Raw genomic sequence first — 18,627 nt, forward strand, 5'->3', positions numbered from 1 at the left:
AGGAGGATTAACAAAAGTGAAAATATTCCTGAAGAAACAACCCACAGAGTGGACTGACGATCTAGTTTTCAAGGAACTTTGAAATCAGGATCCAAACAGACTATTAATGATGCAGCAGAATGAGAGCTAGCCCTCACTGAAAAATATAATGATACTTTGACAAAAGATAAATAACAGAAGCAATTTATTCTTCGGCTAGTAGCCAGCCACCAAAAATAGTTTTCTTCTGCATCAAAGGTGGTTCTTATATCATAGACTAGTGATTATTTGTCGAGTGCACAAGAATTGCAAATCGGTTTGGGAGTGTTTTATTTTACCAAGCTGAAAAGAAAATATGGTAAAGGATCAAGTTGAGGATACGTTAAAACCCTCAGCTCAATTGCGGTGGCAGCTAAGAAAGTAAATAGAATGTTAGGAATTATCAGGAAAGGAATGGAAAACAAAGATGAAAATGTTATAATGCCCTTGTATTGCTCTATGGTAAGGCCACACCTCAAATACTGTGCAGTTCTGGTTGCCATATCTCAAAAAAGATATAGCAGAATTAGAAAAGGTAGAGAAGGGTGACGAAAATGATAAATGGGATGGGACGACTTCCCCAAGAGGAAAGGCTAAAGCAGTTAAGTTCTCTTCGGTTTGGAGTGATATGCAGCATAAAATCTGTTTTACTACTTGGGATCTAGCTACAGTAAGTACTTGGGACCTTGGTTGGCCACTGTTGGAAACAGGATAATGGGCTTGATGGACCTTCAGTCTGTCCCAGTACGGCAATTCTTATGTTCTTAAGGTGTATCCCTTTTCGTGTGTAGGACCTGATGGCTTTAGGTGGGAATAGATGGGTTAGTTCTTCTGATAAATTCCAGTCTTTGAAAAAAAAAAATGTCTGTGAATTCTAGGATTAAATACAGGCGATGGGTTTTTTTTCCCCATTATTAAGAAAAGGTGAGACTACCTTTGTTGAGAATTTAGCATGAAGCACAGAACTATTTTGTATGCATGGTTCACACCAATTTTTCTAGCCAAAGTAATTGTTACTAGAAAGAGCACCTTTCAAGGCTAGATATTTAAGAGAGGAAGACGTCAAGAGTCAAACGGCAATTTCATGAGGAATACAAGACAATATCTAGATCCCGTGTGTGCCACTGGTAATTAACCTGAAGAAAAACTGCCAAGAATCTAGAAACAACTGCACACTAAGAAATCTGTTCTCTATCCACAGAGACATGATAAGTCAAGTGTACACCGAGATATACTCTGATGGAGGATGTTTGCATCCCTAGACAACAGACAGCAGAGGTACTATGATATGGTGTTTGGAAAAAAAAAAAAAAGTCTGCCATTAATGGAGTAACAGATTGAAAATCTTCATTTAAACACAGATAAATCTGGTGGAAGGTTCCCTTGCTGCTGCTAAGATATCCTCAGTAGGTATAGGCTGCTCAACTTCCATGCCTTTAAAACCAGTGGCTTGAGATTGGAATGTAGATGAAGGAGAAATTAGGTTCTTACCTACTAATTTCGTTTCTTTTAGTCTCTCCAGACCAGCACAGTTCACTGATGGGTAACAGTTCACCATGACCAGCAGGTGGAGACTGAGACAAACTTTTGGCTGTAGTACAAATAGCTGTGCAGCCCCTATCCTAACCAGTCTGCCGAATAGCCAAGCAGAACTAAGAAGTGCTAATCATAACAGTAACAACACTCCCAACAGGAGTAACAACTCACAGAGCAATACTGTTGGAAATTGAATAGGAGAAGTACCTTCAGCAAAACATCCCCACAACTCACCAGTTACATCAGCTGAGCCAACGCCACTGTTCTTGTAATCTCCCCTACCCTACTAAATATAAGATATCCCATAGGAAAAAATGCTCTTCACGCGAATCCCAAAAGAAGAACAGACAGAGACAGGGGAGAGGGGCAGCGGAAAAGGATCTGCCACAAGATGACGAACCATCTGCGTACCACAGGTGCCTGGGTCAATCTGGAGCCACCAGGATCACACGGCTGGGGAGCTGAGCAATGCAAAGAAGAACTCTGCCCACCATTGGCCACGGAGGAAACACATAGAGGAGACCCACCTCTGACCAAGGTTGTTCTAGAGCATCCAGCCTCTCAGCTTGAAGATCCCAGCAGAAACCTTCCCCTCCAATACAGGGGGAAGGTCACCTGAGGTTTTAGATAAAATGGAGGAGCTTTCCACCAAAACCAGTGCAAAACCTGCCGAAAAAAACCTCCCGAAGCCTGTAGCGGCTGCGAGGTCTAAACTGTCCCAGCCGCTAAAGCAGGCAGGCCGGCAGCAGTGGTAAGGGAGTCCCCAGCACTAACTGTCTCTGACCGTCGGCAGCTGGTTGAATCCCTGTGAGGGCGATGAGAGAATCCCAGGCTTCCCCACCGCCTGCTACCAGCAAATGAGGCACTCGTGAAGGGGATCCCTGGGTGCCGGCACCTGAAGCACACAAGGATTCCCCTTTGCGGCGGCCAGCACACCGCGAGCACAGGCTGACCGCATCAACCTTGTGTCTGGAACACAATAAGCACTTTTTCCCTTTAAAAGTGCTCATTGCACAATACACGAGTCAGCTAAAAGAAAAGTGAAGGTTAGCAAAAAAAAAAATCAATTACCAAGAACTGAAGGCTTCCCGTCACACTGGCACTGCCTCAGGATTTTTTTTTTCCACAACAGACTCCACTGGCTCTAAGGCTTACAGCTGAGATACCTCTTAAACTAAACTAAACCTTAGGTTTGTATACCACATCCTCTCCACAATCGTAGAGCTCGACACGGTTTACTTGAGTTGGGAGAGAAAGGAACTCCAATGAAGGTTAAAGGATAAAGTATGAAGAATATTTAGAGGGCTTAGTATGCCAGAGTTGGAGTAAGTATTACATTTTTGAGAATAGCCAGGTTTTCAGATCTTTGCGGAAAAGTTGGAGAGAGCTCAGGTTCCGAAGACGGGAGGTAAGGTTGTTCTAGAGCTCAGTGATTCTGAAGGGGAGGGAGGTCCCTATGATGCCTTTTAATGAGGGGAAGGATAGTTTTAATTTGTGGGTGGGTCTGGTGGTATTAGGCTTTGAGGAGTTCCAAGAAAGTGGGATAAAGGGAAGGAGGATGCCGTGTAGTATTTTGAAAGTTAGACAGGTGCATTTAAAGTGGAACCTGGCGATTACTGGAAGCCAGTGAAGCTTGGACAGGAGCGGTGAGACATGGTCAAATTTACTTTTTGCGAAGATAAACTTAGCCGTGGCATTCTGAATCCGCTGAAGTCTATGAAGGTTTTTCTTAGTTAGGCTTAAGTAGATAGAGTTGCAATAATCCAATCTGGAAAGGATGGATTGGACAAGGACAGTAAAGTGTTTTTGATGGAAACAGGATCTTACTTTCCTTAGCATGTGAAGGCTGAAAAAGCATTTTTTTACCAAGGAATTGAGGTGGTCGTTGAAGGACAATGTAGAATCAATGATGATGCCCAGAACATTGCTTGAAAACTCAAGCTGCAGAGTGGAGCCAGAGGATAGTGGGATGGAGGTGGGTAGTTGATCTAGTTTTGGGCCGAGCCAAAGTAGTTTTGTTTTGGACTCGTTCAGATTCATTTGCACAGTGTGGGCCCAGGATTGGAGGTTCGTTATACAGGAGGATATGTTCTCAGAGAGGTTGGTGAGGTTTGAGTCAGTCTCGAGGAGGAAGAGGATGTCATCAGCATAAGTTTAAATTTTTCTAGGGGGGGATAGATGGAGGAATTTTAGGGAGGACATATAGATGTTGAAAAGAATAGGAGATAAAGGTGAGCCTTGCGGGACTCCACATATCGGTTTCCAGGGGGAGGATGAGGTGCCATTCATGTTGACAGTGTAAGAACGAGAACATATGAATTTTAAGAACCAGTCTAGGACTGTGGAGTGTCACAACCCCAGTCTAAAGGCTAAGCTTGTGCCAGGTAAAGCTCCTCAAAACCCAGGCCTTATCCTGAAAAGGGCTGATCACTGTAACAGGTTGAACTCTGACAGACAAATAGGGTCTGAGTTCCCATTGAAACATCAGCTTACAGAACCCCGGGGAGGGGAAGATGAGTGGGAGAACAGCCTGGAGCAGCGGGAGGTGCCTTACTCAAAAGGACAGCCTAAGAGTCAGGCTCAGAGCTCAGCTAATGAACCACTGCTGGGGCCAATTAGGGCTAATCAGAAAGCCCAGCAGAAGCAACAGGTTGTTCCTCCCCCTCACAGGTTAGGGCGTGTCCAGCTCAGGGCTTTAGAGGCTGTGCTTAGGAAGAACAAGTCAGTCTGCCCTGGGTCAGCTCAAGAAGGAGGCTCGAGTGACTGGGCTCCTGAATCCTCACTGTGTCAGGATGTTGAAATGCTTGAGGCATCCACTGTCCCTGAGGCAAACCAGCCAGCCAGCCAGGACGCCATAGAACCTATGGATATTTCCCTGGAACCAGAGGACATACGCATGGATCAGAGCTAAGTTGGATTTCCTTGCTGTTTGTTTGCTTTTGGAATCTAGTTTTCTTTTGGGGCTGTCTGGAAGCACAAGGCAAGTGCAGACAGCGTGAGCAGTGCTGGGCTCACTGCTGCAGCTGTGCCTTATTTTGGGGACAGTGAAGAAAGTGTTTGGTGCATTTTTACTTTTGCCTTTTTCTATTTTGAGAGGACTTTGTGAATGACTGTGTGAAAGGGGTAGTAGCGTGGGAAGAATCCACACAAGATCCTCAGGGTGGGATTGCGGGGCCAATTCTTTGGCAACCTTTAAATAAAGTGGATTCAGCTACTCCCCTCCCCCACCAACTGCCTGTGAAGTTGGCTGGGTAGGCCTGCTAAAGACCAGGCCTAGGCAGCACGTTCTGAGAGTGTTTGCAAACCATAGTGAATGACCAGTATAAAGGCTGGGTAATTCTTGTAGCCATTGTTTGCCCTTTTGACTGTGGAACTGACAGGGCAAGGCTACACTAGAACCATTTGGACTCTTACCTGTCAGAAAGGTGTGGGCTGTATTTTTTGTAAGCCCAAATTTTATGTTCATGTTTTGTGTGCAAAGCCTAAACCGTAGCCGTTTGCTACCTAGGAAATAAAGTTGGACTCAAGTTTATTGAAAAACTTTATTGTCCCTGACATTTGTCTTTATTTTACCTATAAGTACCAGCAGGACCTTCAACATCCTTTGAAGGCACGTTAAGATCGGTCGTTGCTGAGCCCTGGTCGGTGGCCAGTTACAAAACCCGGCACCGGCAGGCTCACAGGAGTTAATGCCTATCTCAGAGAGTTGATAGACTAGAATATCATGATGGACAACGTCAAAAGCAGCGGATAGGTCGAATTGTAGAAGGACGGCGAACTTATTTCAAGAATGAAGTTGTTGAACCTTTGAGATTAAGGAGTCAGTAGGGATTCGGTGCTGAAGTTGGGTCGAAAGCCATATTGGTAAGGTAGGAGAATAGAGAATCTCTCTAAATATGAGAGTTGGTTAGGAGTATAGTTAGGAGAGGGATATTTGCTATTGGGCGATAGCTGGATGGTGTGGAGAGGTCTAGGTCAGATTTTTTCAGTAGTGGGGTCAAGGCAATATGACCCATTTCTGGGGAAAAAAGGCCCGAATATAGGGGGGTTTTATGAGTTTGGTAATAGATGAGATGGCCTGTGCGGGAATTTTCTCATATAGGTAGGAGGGGAATGGGTCTAAGGAACAGTTGCAGGATTTCAGTTTGAGGCATAGTTTGAAGATCAGGGATTCGGATACATGCTCAAAGGTAGTCAAGGATCTTTAAAAAAAAAAAAAAAAAAATTGGGGAGGAGGGAGGTGGAAGAAATGGTTGGAGGGACTCAACCTCGAGGAAATGGGGGGAGGGACTCAACCCCGAGGTCGGATGGACCCCCAAAAGGGTCCCCCCAAGCTCAATCCAGCACCAGACAGGGACAAGAAGGCCACTAAACAACTTCCAACAGCCTTATACTAAACCAGGGAAGACTGCAACAGCTTACCACCACCTGCTGGAGACTGCAAACAGACTGGTTAGGATAGGGACTGCACAGCTACTTGTACTACAGCAAAAAGTTTGTCTCAGTCTCCACCTTCTGGTCATGGTGAGCTATTACCCATCAGTGAACTGTGCCAGTCTGGAGAGAGGCTAAATAGGAAAGGCGGGAGATATGAGAGACATTTAAATATCTACATAAGTAGAGTCTCTAAATACCTAGACGAGTAGAGTCTCTAATTTGAAAGGAAACTCTGCAATGAGAGGGCATAGGATGAAGTTGAGAGGTGATAGGCTCCGGAGTAATCTAAGGAAATACTTTTTTGCAGCAAGGATAGTAGATGCATGGAACAGTCTCCCAGAAGAGGTGGTGGAGACAGAGACTTGTCTGAATTTAAAAGGGCCTGGGATAGGCACGTGGGATCTCTCGGAGAGAGAAAGAAATAATGGTTACTGTGGATGGGCAGACTAGATGGGCCATTTGGCCTTTATCTGCCATCATGTTTCTAGGTTTCATTTTGCAGAGCTGAACCCTGTTCAATGAAAATTACATTACATTAGTTATTTTTAGTCCACCATTACCTTGCAGTTGGTTCAAGGCAGATTACAGAAGAAGATTTCTGGACATGTCCAGAGGTGTTACAGAGTAGAGCAGGTTGCTTCAGAGGATTGAAATGTTTTATACGGTGTTAGTCTTCATGGATTTCTTGAATAGAAAGGTTTTTATTTCTTTTCTGAAAGTTTTGTAGTCTGGGGTCGCGATTAGTAGATTGGAGAGTTGGTGGTCTAGTTTTACTGCCTGTGTGGCTAGAAAGCCATCGTACAGTTTTTTCCGTTTGTTGTCTCTGATTGGAGGGTATGTGAATGGTGTCTGGGTTCTCCTGTGTCTGGTTGTAGTAATTTGGATTAGGCGGTTGTTCAAGTAGGCTGGGCTGTCACCATTTATGGATTTAAATAATAGACAGCAAAATTTAAATAGTATTCTTGCTTGAATTGGGAGCCAGTGTGAGTCGAGGTATGCCTTGGTGATGTGATCGTGTTTTCTTAGTGAATAGATTAGTCTCAGGGCTGTGTTTTGTATTGTTTGTAGTTGTTTTATCATTGTTGCGGGGCAGGGGAGATAGAGGATGTTGCAGTAGTTGAGGAGACCTAGGACTAGGGACTGGACCATGAGCTGGAATTGTTTTCTGTCGAAGAATTTTCAAACTTTCCTTAGGTTTCTCATGACCACAAATGATTTCTGTATTGTTTTGTTGATTTGTGGTTGCATGGTGCAGCATCTGTCTATCGTCATTCCCAGAAGTTTTAGAGTGGGTTGAATGGGGTATGTGATTGAGTTTATTACTAGGTTTGTTATGGTTGGGGTTTTATTTTTTTCAAGAAGTATGAATTTTGTTTTGTCTGGGTTCAGTTTTAGTTTGTGGCCTTTCATCCATGTTGCCACTGTTTCTAGAGTTCTGTGTAGTGTGTCTGTCATGGTGGGCGTTGGCTGATCAAAAAGAAGAACAATGGTGATGTTGTCTGCATAGCTATAGGAGGTTAAGCCTATTTTTTCTAGGCAGGTGCCGAGGGATGCAATGTAGAGATTGAAGAGTGTTGGGGATAATGGCGAGCCTTGGAGTTGGACCATGGTTCTGATTTTTCTTTGTCTTTATTCTGTAGGTCCTGGATTGTAGGAATCCTTGAAACCATGTGTGTACTTTGCCTGCGATTCCTATTGTATCTAATATTTGTAGCAGGATGTCGTGGTCTACCAGGTCAAATGCTGCGGTGAGATCTAGTTGCATAATCAGCATTTTTTTGCCTGTGCTGAGGTATTGTCTAGCTGTATCCATAAGGGAACCTAGTAGTGTCTCAGTGTTGAAGTTGGTTCTGAATCCAGATTGTGTAGGGTGGAGCAAATTGTGGTTTTCTAGGTAGCTGGTGAGAAATTTAGCTACGAGGCCTTCTATTAGCTTGACATGTAGTGGAATTGAGGCCATGGGTCTGTTGGATGGTTGATCTGTTGCTCCTTTTGGGTCTTTCAAGATCGGGGTGACGATGATTTCGGAGAGGTCTTGTGGGAAAAGGCCATCTGTGAGCATGGTTTGCATCCATTGCATGAGAGTGTGGAATTTTAGGCTGGAGGTTTTTAATAGGTATGGAGGGCATTGGTTGAGGTCGCAAGCTGCGTGGCTGTATTTTTTATAGAGTTTGTTAAGGTCGGACGATTGTATTGTGGAGAAGTGGGACCAGGTTCTATCTGCTGTAGCTGATTCTTTTACTGTGGGGGGCATTGTGGTCTCTTCTAGGTGGGTTGGGGTTCCTGCGAAGTTTGTCCTGGCTGTTGTAATTGTTTTAAAGTATTCACCTAAAAGGGTGGCTGAAGGGGAGGGTTGACGTTTTTGGCTAGGTAAGGTTTGGTGTCTGTGAGTTCTTTTGGTAATTGGTATAGTTTTTTGAGTCTTGGGCCTCTATGCCTATTTGGTTTGTGTAGTATGACTGTGTCAGCTTCAAAGGGTCTGTTTGTAGCAGTCCCCTTAGAATCAAACCTGTAGAGATAGAAAGGAAATGTCCCAAGGTGCCTTCTTTCTGAGAGGAGAGGAGGACATTTCTCTTTTTGAGAAATGAGAAGAGAACATTTCAGTGGGCAAGTAAATATTTTGCTCTGCGCTTTGATAAATTTGGGATAAAAGATAAGTTGTAGGTTACTTTATAAAGACAGTTTAGATCTTAAAAGAGCAAATTTTACTATTAGCTAGCTTCCATAGTCTAAAAGCTATTTCCTCATAGCTATTAAACTTGAACTAGAGATAAGAAATTTAACTATCTCAGCCTATAACTTTAAACAGATAGCTTCTGGCACGCATTTCAGGATCAAGCCTCAGTCTTCATTCCCACCCACTCTCCCCTAACCTCCTCCCACTCTCCCCTAACCTCCACTCACCCTTAGCACATTTATTTCACTTATAGTCTAATTTAGTGTCAATTATTCTAATTAAGATGATAGGAAAACTGTTTATTACAAATTCTTATATTTTATTATTTGCTAAGAATCAAACACTAAATAACGCACACAATATAATCCTAAGGCTTTCTATACTAATCTAATATTCTTAGCAGCTTAACAAGGTTTAGTTGTACAGCTCAATAATACTAAAATTTAGACAGTAGTCCAGCAGCAAGAGGGGTGATATCCAGTTTTTCGCATCACATGTATGATTATCTTCCACTTGGTGAGAACTTACATGTGTACTCTCAGTGCAAAGAGCTTCTGGCTCTCAGAGAACCAGTCCATTGCCTTGAGGCTAGAGTAGCAGACTTGGAGGAGCTGAGGAAGACAGCTATAGAGATATTGTAGAGAAGTCCCACTTCCAGTCTAGCAGCCCCCTGTGCTGCCCTGGAAGAGGGAGGTCTCCTAAAAGGAGAGCATCACCTTAAGTAGGAAATAATCCTATGGCCAGGATCTACTCACCAAGGGATGCAATATCCTCTTGCACCAAGGATGTGTCTCCAGGAGCAGGAGGAAAGAGTTAGAATAGGTGTTGTAGTTGGTGATACAATTATTAAGCATGTAGAAAGCTGGGTGGCTGGTGGGCAGGAGGATCACCTAGTCACTTGCCTGCCTGGTGTGAAAGTGGCGAACCTTACGCATCACCTAGATAGGATTTTAGATAAAGATGGGGAGGAAGTCAGGTGTCATGGTACATGTAGGTACCAGTGACTTAGGAAAATGTGGGAGGGAGGTTTTGGAAGCCAAATTTAGGCTCTTAGGTAGAAAGCTGAAATCTAGATCTTCCAGAGTAGCTTTTTCAGAAATGCTCCCACAGGATCCAACAGGCAGGCAGAGCTCCGAAGTATCAATGCATGGTTGATACGATGGTACAGGGATGAAGGATTTGAATTTGTTAGGAACTGGGCAACCTTCTGGGAAAGGGGGAGCCTATTCCAAAAGAATGGACTCCACCTTAACTGGGATAGAACCAGGTTACTGGCGCTAACACTTAAAAAGGAGTTAGAGCAGCTGACAGTTGCCAGAAGCAGATAGCTCAGTGTGTAGAAAACTTGAAGGATACTATTGAAACAGGAGATTTAGGGAATCCCAATAGAAAGGTTTCAATAATGGTAAAAGAAAGATATGAATGTTTAAGAGAAGGCAGAGTAAAGAACACAAATTATCCCTGTCAACTTCTAAGCAGCCTATAAATGCAAGGAATTTGAAGTGTATGTATACAAATGCTACAAGCCAAAAATCAAGATGGGAGACTTAAGAGTATATAACACTGAATGAAGTGATAGATATAATAGGCATCTCTGAGATCTGTTGGAAGGAGGACAATCAATGGGACACTGTATTACCATGGTACAAATTATATTGCAATGATAGAGTAGATCAAATTGGAGGGGGTTTGAACTATATGTTAAAGAGGAAACTGAATCAAACAAAATAAACAAACATTCTGCATGATATAGGTAACAGTGTGGAATGTTTCAGGAGAGCTGTGAAAACTTAATCTCTTTACATAAATGTCTACAGATGTACATCCTGAACTTTAAACAGATACCTGAATAGGTTCCTAATTCTGTAAGTGTGGAATCAAATATTAATTTGTATAAGAGCATGTGTGTGTAATACTCTGTTGCCGATTCATATTGTTTAAGTTGACCTATAACTTGTTCTGGGCTCTTTCAGAAAGATGGGCATAAAAACAAAACAAAACTGAGCAAATAAACAACATATGAATATAAATTCCATGTGTGAAGGGAAGGAACATACAAGTAGGGCTATACTACCATCCCCAGGAAAGAAAGATGAAGAAATATTTAGAATTTCAGAAAGCTGGAAAAATTGGGCAACAACATAATCATGGGTAATTTCAACTACTCAAATCAGCCTCTCAATTCAACTTCATGGGTTAAAAACTCCACTTTAACTCTTTCATATATCTTCTGAAACCACTCAAATATTATCTCAGCAAAAGCTTGATCAGTCATTATCAGCAATCGCAGAGAAAAACAAACTTGCATTCCGACGAGCCATTCACTCAGAATGATGTAACAATGATGACTTGTAACAATGATGACTTATTCCATGCTCAGCAACTTTCACCTGCCGCTGGAACTCAATCATCCATAAACCCAACAGGGACTCCCCCATTTCACCAGTAGCGCATCAGTGATTCAATATCATCTTCACTTCAGTCCATTCATTTCTACAAAATGGCATTAAGGCTTGCAGAAGCAGAGAATAAATCACTTGAACCCGAGTCTTCACCACACCTCCAGATCGCCGACTTCCAATCAGCAAAAAGTTAGAAAATGATGAATATTCAATGCGTGTATTCAATCCCCTGAGGATGCACACCAGTTCCCTCTTCTTATTGGCTGTTTACACTGTTTCAATACCACATATCGCAAAGTAAAAAATTCATGCTTATGTTCCAATGTAAAACCAATGGATCCTCCAGTCTGTGTGTGTTTATGCATGGTGCTCTAACAGACACGTTTTGGGTGATTGTGATGTCTGTCTCACATATATTAGGGAGCACGGATCCCTCTGAATGACAATTTGTGTGACTTTGTGGTTAGAGGAATGGATGAATAACAAATGAGGAGTCTTGCAATTTAAGGCAATCACATCCCAAGCTAATTAATCTAAGAAGAGTACACTAAATTGAAGGGCTGAAGAGAGCTAGTGTCTATATAATAGTAAGCAATCCCCTAATGCAGGAGACTATGTTGGGAGAGATAAGCATATGAGGATTGATGGGGAGAAAACCTGAAAATTTGAAATTAATTGAATTCTGGAGACTTCAGATAAGTGAATTATTCCAAATTAAGATGAATGTTGGAAAGGATTTTAAGGACGACTTTGAAAAAATATATGAAAAATTGATATTGGGAAGAAAAGGGAAAAAATAGACTAACGAGGAGTGGAGTGAATGTTCAGAAACTCTGAGAAAATACTTACATTCTGATAGTCCCCAAAAATATTTAGTAATTAGGTATACGTGCAGGGTTGTTTAAGGACTGATGATTTTCCTTTCATGAATACAGAGCTTTGTTAGACTGATTAAAGGTAACATTTTTTTTAAGAAATGACAAATCGTCTTCAATTATGAAAACAGTTTTCACATCCAAATCAGCAGGGCTGAGAAATAAAACTGAAGAGTCGAGGAGAGAGATTTAGTGTGGTGCAGTGGTTAAAGCTACAGCCTCAGCACCCTGGGGTTGTGGGTTCAAACCCACACTGCTCCTTATGTCACTTAATCCCCCCATTGCTCCAGGTACATTAGGTAGATTGTGAGCCTGCCGGGACAGACAGGGAAAAATGCTGAGTGCCTGAATAAATTAATGTAAACCGTTCTGAGCTCCCCTGGGAGAACGATATAGAAAATTGAATAAATAAATAAACTTTTGGAGACCTGTACCTGGCACCATGTGATTATGTCGCCCATGTGTGTCTGATTATATCCTGCTTAATACAAAAAAATGCTACCTTTATGGAGAATGAAATTATAAAAATCAAACAGAAAATTCTTAAGATATGTGTAAATGCCAACTGAATTAAAAACAACCCCTCATATGCCACTATTGTTGCTTCTAGTATGTAAAATTAAAAAATGATATTTTTTTTCCTAGGCAAAGTTCAAATGGATTGCCATATAATAAGAAAACACATTTAAACAGACCATCTTAACAATATTCCTCTTATATACTGAAGAGCACATGCAAAACTCAAGAGCAAGCACTCGTGTGCATAGCAAAGAAATGCAAGCCTTACCCGGACTTTACAGTGTGATAACAGTCCCCACATGGGCTGAGCACAGGCTTCCAGTTCAGCTGCAAATGCTGCATAGTAGGTCTGAGACTCAAACTCCACATGCTCACTGAGTTCTCGTTTATTCAAATTCATACCTGAAAAAGTGTTACAACCAAACAAACACTCTTGTTGCTTTGATCCTCACAATATGTAACAAATTACTATATGTTGAGAAAATTCAGAAAAGGCCATAACTGGAGGATAAATCCCAAAACATCTTGGAAATAACTTCATAACATGAAGGCTCAAGTATCTAATAAATTGCCTAAAATTAAAGTGTCAAAATCAAAAACAGGATTCCTACATTTTGTTACAAAATCAATATACACAGTAACCCGGTTTGCGAGTGTTTTAAAAGACGAGCAAAACACTCAGCAAACTTTCGTCTCGCAAAACGAGTGTTGATTCGCTACACGAGCTCTCACTATGGTGGCCCAGGGGTGGGTACCTGCCTGTGGGTGCTGCAGCCCTTGTAGCATGGTGGCTTCCTTTCCCCGGGGTCCCCATGCGGCTCTCCTCCCTCTTCGGCCGATGCCTCTGCCGTTCTCCAGCACCTCCCGGCTTCCAATTCAAGCCGGCCATCCTCCAGACGCAGGCGCAGGACCTCTGAACTCCCCCGTCAAGCCGGCGCCGCTCCAACAACACGTGCACCATGTACAAGCACGCAGGATGTCCTGCGTGCTTGTACGTGGTGCACGTGTTGATGGAGCAGCGCCGGCTTGATGGGTGAGTTCAGAGGTCCTGCACATGCGTCAGAAGGATGGCGGCCAGCTTGAATCAGAAGCCGGGAGGCGCTGGTGAACGGAAAAGGCATCGGCCGAAGAGGGAGAAGAGCCGCACGGGGACCCCGGGGAAAGGAAGCCACCACGCTACAAGGGCTGCAGCACCCACAGGCAGGTACCCACCCCTGGGCCACCATAGTGAGAGCTCGTGTAGCGAATCAACACTCGTTTTGCGAGACAAAAGTTTGCTGAGTGTTTTGGTTGTGGAACAAATTGTTTCAGTTTACATTGTGGCTTATGGGGACATGTGCTTTGATATACGAGTACTTTGAATTACGAGCATGCTTCTGGAACGAATTATGCTCGTAAACCAAGGTACCACTGTTTATGATCACTTGCAAAAACATACAGTATTTCAGGGGCCTCCAAACCCAGTATGGTTTATTCTGGTTTTGATATAACTGTTCCAAATGTACATGTCAGAACAGTTAACAAATAAAATATATTTTTTACAATCAAGGAAAAGAAAAAAGAAACTCCAGTGTTGGATAGCAAAAGAGTATCTAGGCATTTATACCAAAACAAATAGGAACAGATAAACTATACATTCGATAAAATATAGACACACAAAACCAGTCAACATATATGACCTCTTAAGTATAATATGAGATATAATTGCACATCCAAATTGTGTGGTGGTCCCTCCTTCCCAAGGCCCAAAGTGTAGTCAAGCCAAAAGCCAGAATATAGAAACAGACCTTCAGGGATGCCCTAATCTTTTATGTTCAAGTACAGCTTAGAAGAGCACAGGAAGAATATTCCTCAAAAATGGAGCCACAAAAAAGTACCAGATTGAGTATTGTACTAACATATCTAGCTATAGATGGATGTGAAGGAATAAGATGATGTTCATATAGGGATCGAAGTAGTTTGGTCGGTTTATATAAGGTAAAACAAAGATACCTAGCCATAGCAGGTATTGTCCGGAGGATAGCACGTATATAATCTCACATCATCCCTAGAACCTGGTTGGACATCTACTAAGTGCACTGTCACTGTAAATTTAAAGTCAGTGCTTATACTGCGCTCATGCCTTGTTGCCTGACATTGGCTCATATGACCTGTAGTTCAGTAACAAAGCTAAGAACCTAACTAGGGGAAGTGAGCTGGATGTGAGAATATATACCTGCTGTCCTCGGAGAACACCTGCTACAGTTAAGTATCTTTGCTTTCTCCAAGGAGAGGTGGAGTGAAAGTTGGTGCTCAGAAGTAAACAAATTTGGTAGAACTGCTTGCCCAAACTGACTTTCTATTCTGGAGTTATGTTCTAAACAGTAGTGTGAGGTGAAGGTGTGAAGTGACTGCTTTGCAGATGTACTCAATAGACGTAGAATGGAAATGGGCTACTGAAGCCATCATAGCTCATACATTATGAGCTATAACACAGCCAGCTTGAGTATGTGCATAGAAGATAGTTTGCTATCCAAGTGGAGATGGTTCTCTTGGTAAAAAGAAATCCAAGTCTATTAAGATTGTAACCACAAAGAGTTGGGAAGACATTCTATGAGGTTTAGCGTGATCCAAATAACATTCTAGAGCACAGTTCTTCAACTGCCGGACCACGGACCTGTGCCAGTCCGCAGGAAATTTTTTCCGGTCCGCGAAGGGCCGGCAAGATTGACTCCCTTCAATTTCCTGACGGTACGCGCAGGGCCGGCAAGATCAACATCTGAAGTCTGCGCTGGGTCGGAAAGATCTTGGGGAGCCTCCGACAGTGGCTTTCTCCCCTCTTTGCAGCTCTCCTTTACTTCCCAGCGCAGCGATTCACGAAGGCAGCCTCGGGGCTTTTGCTGAGTCGCGGCTGCCTCTGATGATGCAACTTCCTTTTTCCTCAGAGGCAGCGCGACCCAACAAAGGACCCGAGGCTGCTGTCCTGAATCACAGCGCTGAGAAGTAAGGAGAGCTGCTGGGAGGGGAAAAAGCCACTATTGGAGTCTGGGAAGCTGCTGGGCAAGGGGAAACAGCGACAGCTGCTACTGGAGAGGAAGAAGGGAGGAGGGAAAGAAATCTGGGAAGCTGCTGGGTAAGGGAAAAAAGGGACAGCTGCTACTGGACCTGGAGGGAAGGAGAAGGAGAGATGCTGCTGGGAGGGGAGGAGGGAAAGGAGTCTGGGAAGCTGCTGGGCAAGGGAAAAAAAGGGACAGCTGCTACTGGACCTGGAGGGAAGGAGAAGGAGAGATGCTGCTGGGAGGGGAGGAGGGAAAGGAGTCTGGGAAGCTGCTGGGCAAGGGAAAAAAAGGGACAGCTGCTACTGGACCTGGAGGGAAGGAGAAGGAGAGATGCTGCTGGGAGGGGAGGAGGGAAAGGAGTCTGGGAAGCTGCTGGGCAAGGGAAAAAAAGGGACAGCTGCTACTGGAGAGGGAGAAGGAGTGATGCTGCTGGGAGGGGAGGAGGGAAAGGAGTCTGGGAAGCTGGTGGGCAAGGGAAAAAAGGGACAGCTGCTACTGGAGAGGGAGGAGGAGTGATGCTGCTGGGAGGGGAGGAGGGAAAGGAGTCTGGGAAGCTGCTGGGCAAGGGAAAAAAAGGGACAGCTGCTACTGGAGAGGGAGAAGGAGTGATGCTGCTGGGAGGGGAGGAGGGAAAGGAGTCTGGGAAGCTGCTGGGCAAGGGAAAAAAAAGGGACAGCTGCTACTGGAGAGGGAGAAGGAGAGACGCTGCTGGGAGGGGAGGAAGGGAAGAGAGTTACTGCTGGACAGGAGGAGGGAGGGAAGGGAGAATGAAAAAAGGAAGGAAACAGCTGGCAGAGAGATTAGATGAGGGGAAGGGGAGACACAGGCATGAGAAAGTAGAGAGATTGATGATAGGAAGGGTCAGCAGAAAAATAAGCAGAGAGGGACAACGATGATAGATCTGGTGCAGGAGAGATAAAAATGAAGAGAGAAGTGAAGCTGGAATGAATCAAGTAAAAAGGAGAGAGGGAGCACAAGCTGGATGGAAAGGGGTGAGGGGCATAGAAAGAAGACAGATACCATATGGAAGGGGGAGAGGACAGACAGTGGATGGAAGGGGCAGATGCTGGATCGAAGAGACAGAGAGGGCAGACGCTGGAAGGAAGAGAGTGAAAAGAAGATTGAAAGCAGAAACCAGAGACGACAAAAGGTAGAAAAAAATAATTTTAGTTCTATTTTGTGATTAGAATATATCAGATTTGAAATATATATCCTGCTAGAGCTGGTGTTAGACATAACTGGGGACTGCAAAACCCAGGCAGTGCTTCTTTAGTTTCCAGCTGGCTTAGGGCGCTCTCTGACCAGGGGGTAGTTGCCCTAGTTGCATTCCCCTAAAACTATTCCTGTCATGTGTGACTGCAGTATTCTGTTAGCATGATATTTCTGTGTAGCATTCTGTAATAATTTGACTTGTTCAGTTTTCTTGATAGTAGAGGAGGACAGGGGTTTTGTTGATCCTTGCTCTGAATTATTTGTATTTATAAAATGACAATTGTACAGAATATTGTTTCTTTTTATACTTTAATAAAATACATTCAATATAAAATCATAACTGAGGCTTGTGTGAATGGGATCAGATGATTTGTGGGGACCGAGCTCGCGAAGATGGGGCGGAAACGGGGTTTTTAAATTTTAGTCCAAGTAGTTTGCCGGTCCACAAAATAATTCTTTTTTTTCTGCCGGTCCACGGGTGTAAAACAGTTGAAGAACACTGTTCTATAGAGCAACTTTGCAGGCTAAAGTTTGGAGAGTTGCTTCACCTGGAAGACAACAGGTAGACCTATGAAATGAAATTCTGAGACTACCTTTGGAAGAACCTTCAGATGTGTCCAAAGAACAACTTTTGGTCAGAGTAGAATCTGGTGATTCTGACAAAAGTGCTTGCAGTTCACTCACAAAAACCACTTTCCAAGTTAGAGGTTTGAGAAAGCAAGTCTACAGCAGTTCAAAAAGAGACTTCATAAGAATAGACAATACCATATTAATATCACGGGCAACAGGTGGAAGTTTGATAGATGGTTTAGTATGGTAAAGTCCTTTCATGAAGCTGAATACCAAGGGATGAACAGAAAGTGGCTTCTTATCTAATGGAGAGTGAAACGCACTGAGGGCACTGAGATGAACTTAAACCACGTTAGTCTTCAGACCTGAATTAGAGGGGTGAAGGTGGTAGTCCAGAATGAGAGAAAGTGGACATGTGGCAGGTTCAAGATTTTGGAGGCCACACCAGACAGTGAATTGAATCTATTTGAAACAGTAACACTTGTGTAGAGGTTTTTCTGGATGCTTCAAAGACAGCTAAGACTTGAGCAAAAAATGTGTAGGTTTTTATGCGCTCTGTGAGAGATACCATGCAGTGAGTGCTAATGAGTGATGGTTGGGATGAAAGAGAGAGAGACTTCATTCTTTGTTAGAAGTGTTGTAAACAGTTGTTAATTTATAGGGATCCTGAGTTGAGAGCTGCAGAAGAAGAAACCATGGCTGACGAGGCCAGCGGGGAGCAATAAGGATCATGGTACTCCAATCTGGCAGTTTGACTAGAGTTTTCCCCAATAAAAGGTATTGGAGGGAATGCATACAGGAATCTGTTCTCCCAGTCAATAAGGAAGGCATCTGATTCCAGACAACTGGGAACGAAGTCTGGAGCAAAAGAGTGGAAGTTTGTTGTTGTGGGGGGGAAGCAAAAAAATGTATGTCCAGAGTTACCCATGTAGAGAAAATCTGATACAAAACAGCAGACTCCTTCAGCCCTATGAGTGGTCTCTCAACATGTCTAAGTGTGTCTGCTAACACATTTTGCTTCCCTGCCAGATAAACTGCTCTGAGGAGCATGCCATGAGCAGTTACCCATGTCCAAATCTGGACTGATTCCATACAGAGAGGATAGATCCCATGACTCCACGCTTGTTCAGATAGAACAATGGTGACTTGATTGTCTATGTGGATGAGGATAATTTGGAGAAGAAGACTGTCACGGCACTGAACTTCCGAAGGGATCAGACTCATGATAGGGAAGAAGATTAAGAAAAGGATAAGCAATGTAAAAATGCTAGAGCAAGCTTGATTCCTTTATAAGGACACAGTCACCGAGGCACAAAATCTATATATACCGCGTATCAACAAGG

The 18,627-nt window shown here is 43.4% G+C and overlaps 1 protein-coding gene across 8 annotated transcripts in view; it reads right to left on the minus strand.

Annotated features, from left to right (window-relative positions):
* UBR3 (ubiquitin protein ligase E3 component n-recognin 3) overlaps positions 1-18,627 on the minus strand; it is a 533,613-nt gene that overhangs the window by 425,943 nt on the left and 89,043 nt on the right. For all 8 annotated transcript variants that reach the window (XM_033944451.1, XM_033944455.1, XM_033944453.1 and 5 more), the window contains exon 10: positions 12,733-12,866. In XM_033944451.1, coding sequence (XP_033800342.1) covers positions 12,733-12,866 — 134 coding nt within the window. The remainder of the gene's footprint in view (positions 1-12,732; positions 12,867-18,627) is intronic.

The sequence above is a fragment of the Geotrypetes seraphini genome, chromosome 5 (assembly GCF_902459505.1).
Source record: "Geotrypetes seraphini chromosome 5, aGeoSer1.1, whole genome shotgun sequence".
Taxonomy (NCBI): domain Eukaryota; kingdom Metazoa; phylum Chordata; class Amphibia; order Gymnophiona; family Dermophiidae; genus Geotrypetes; species Geotrypetes seraphini.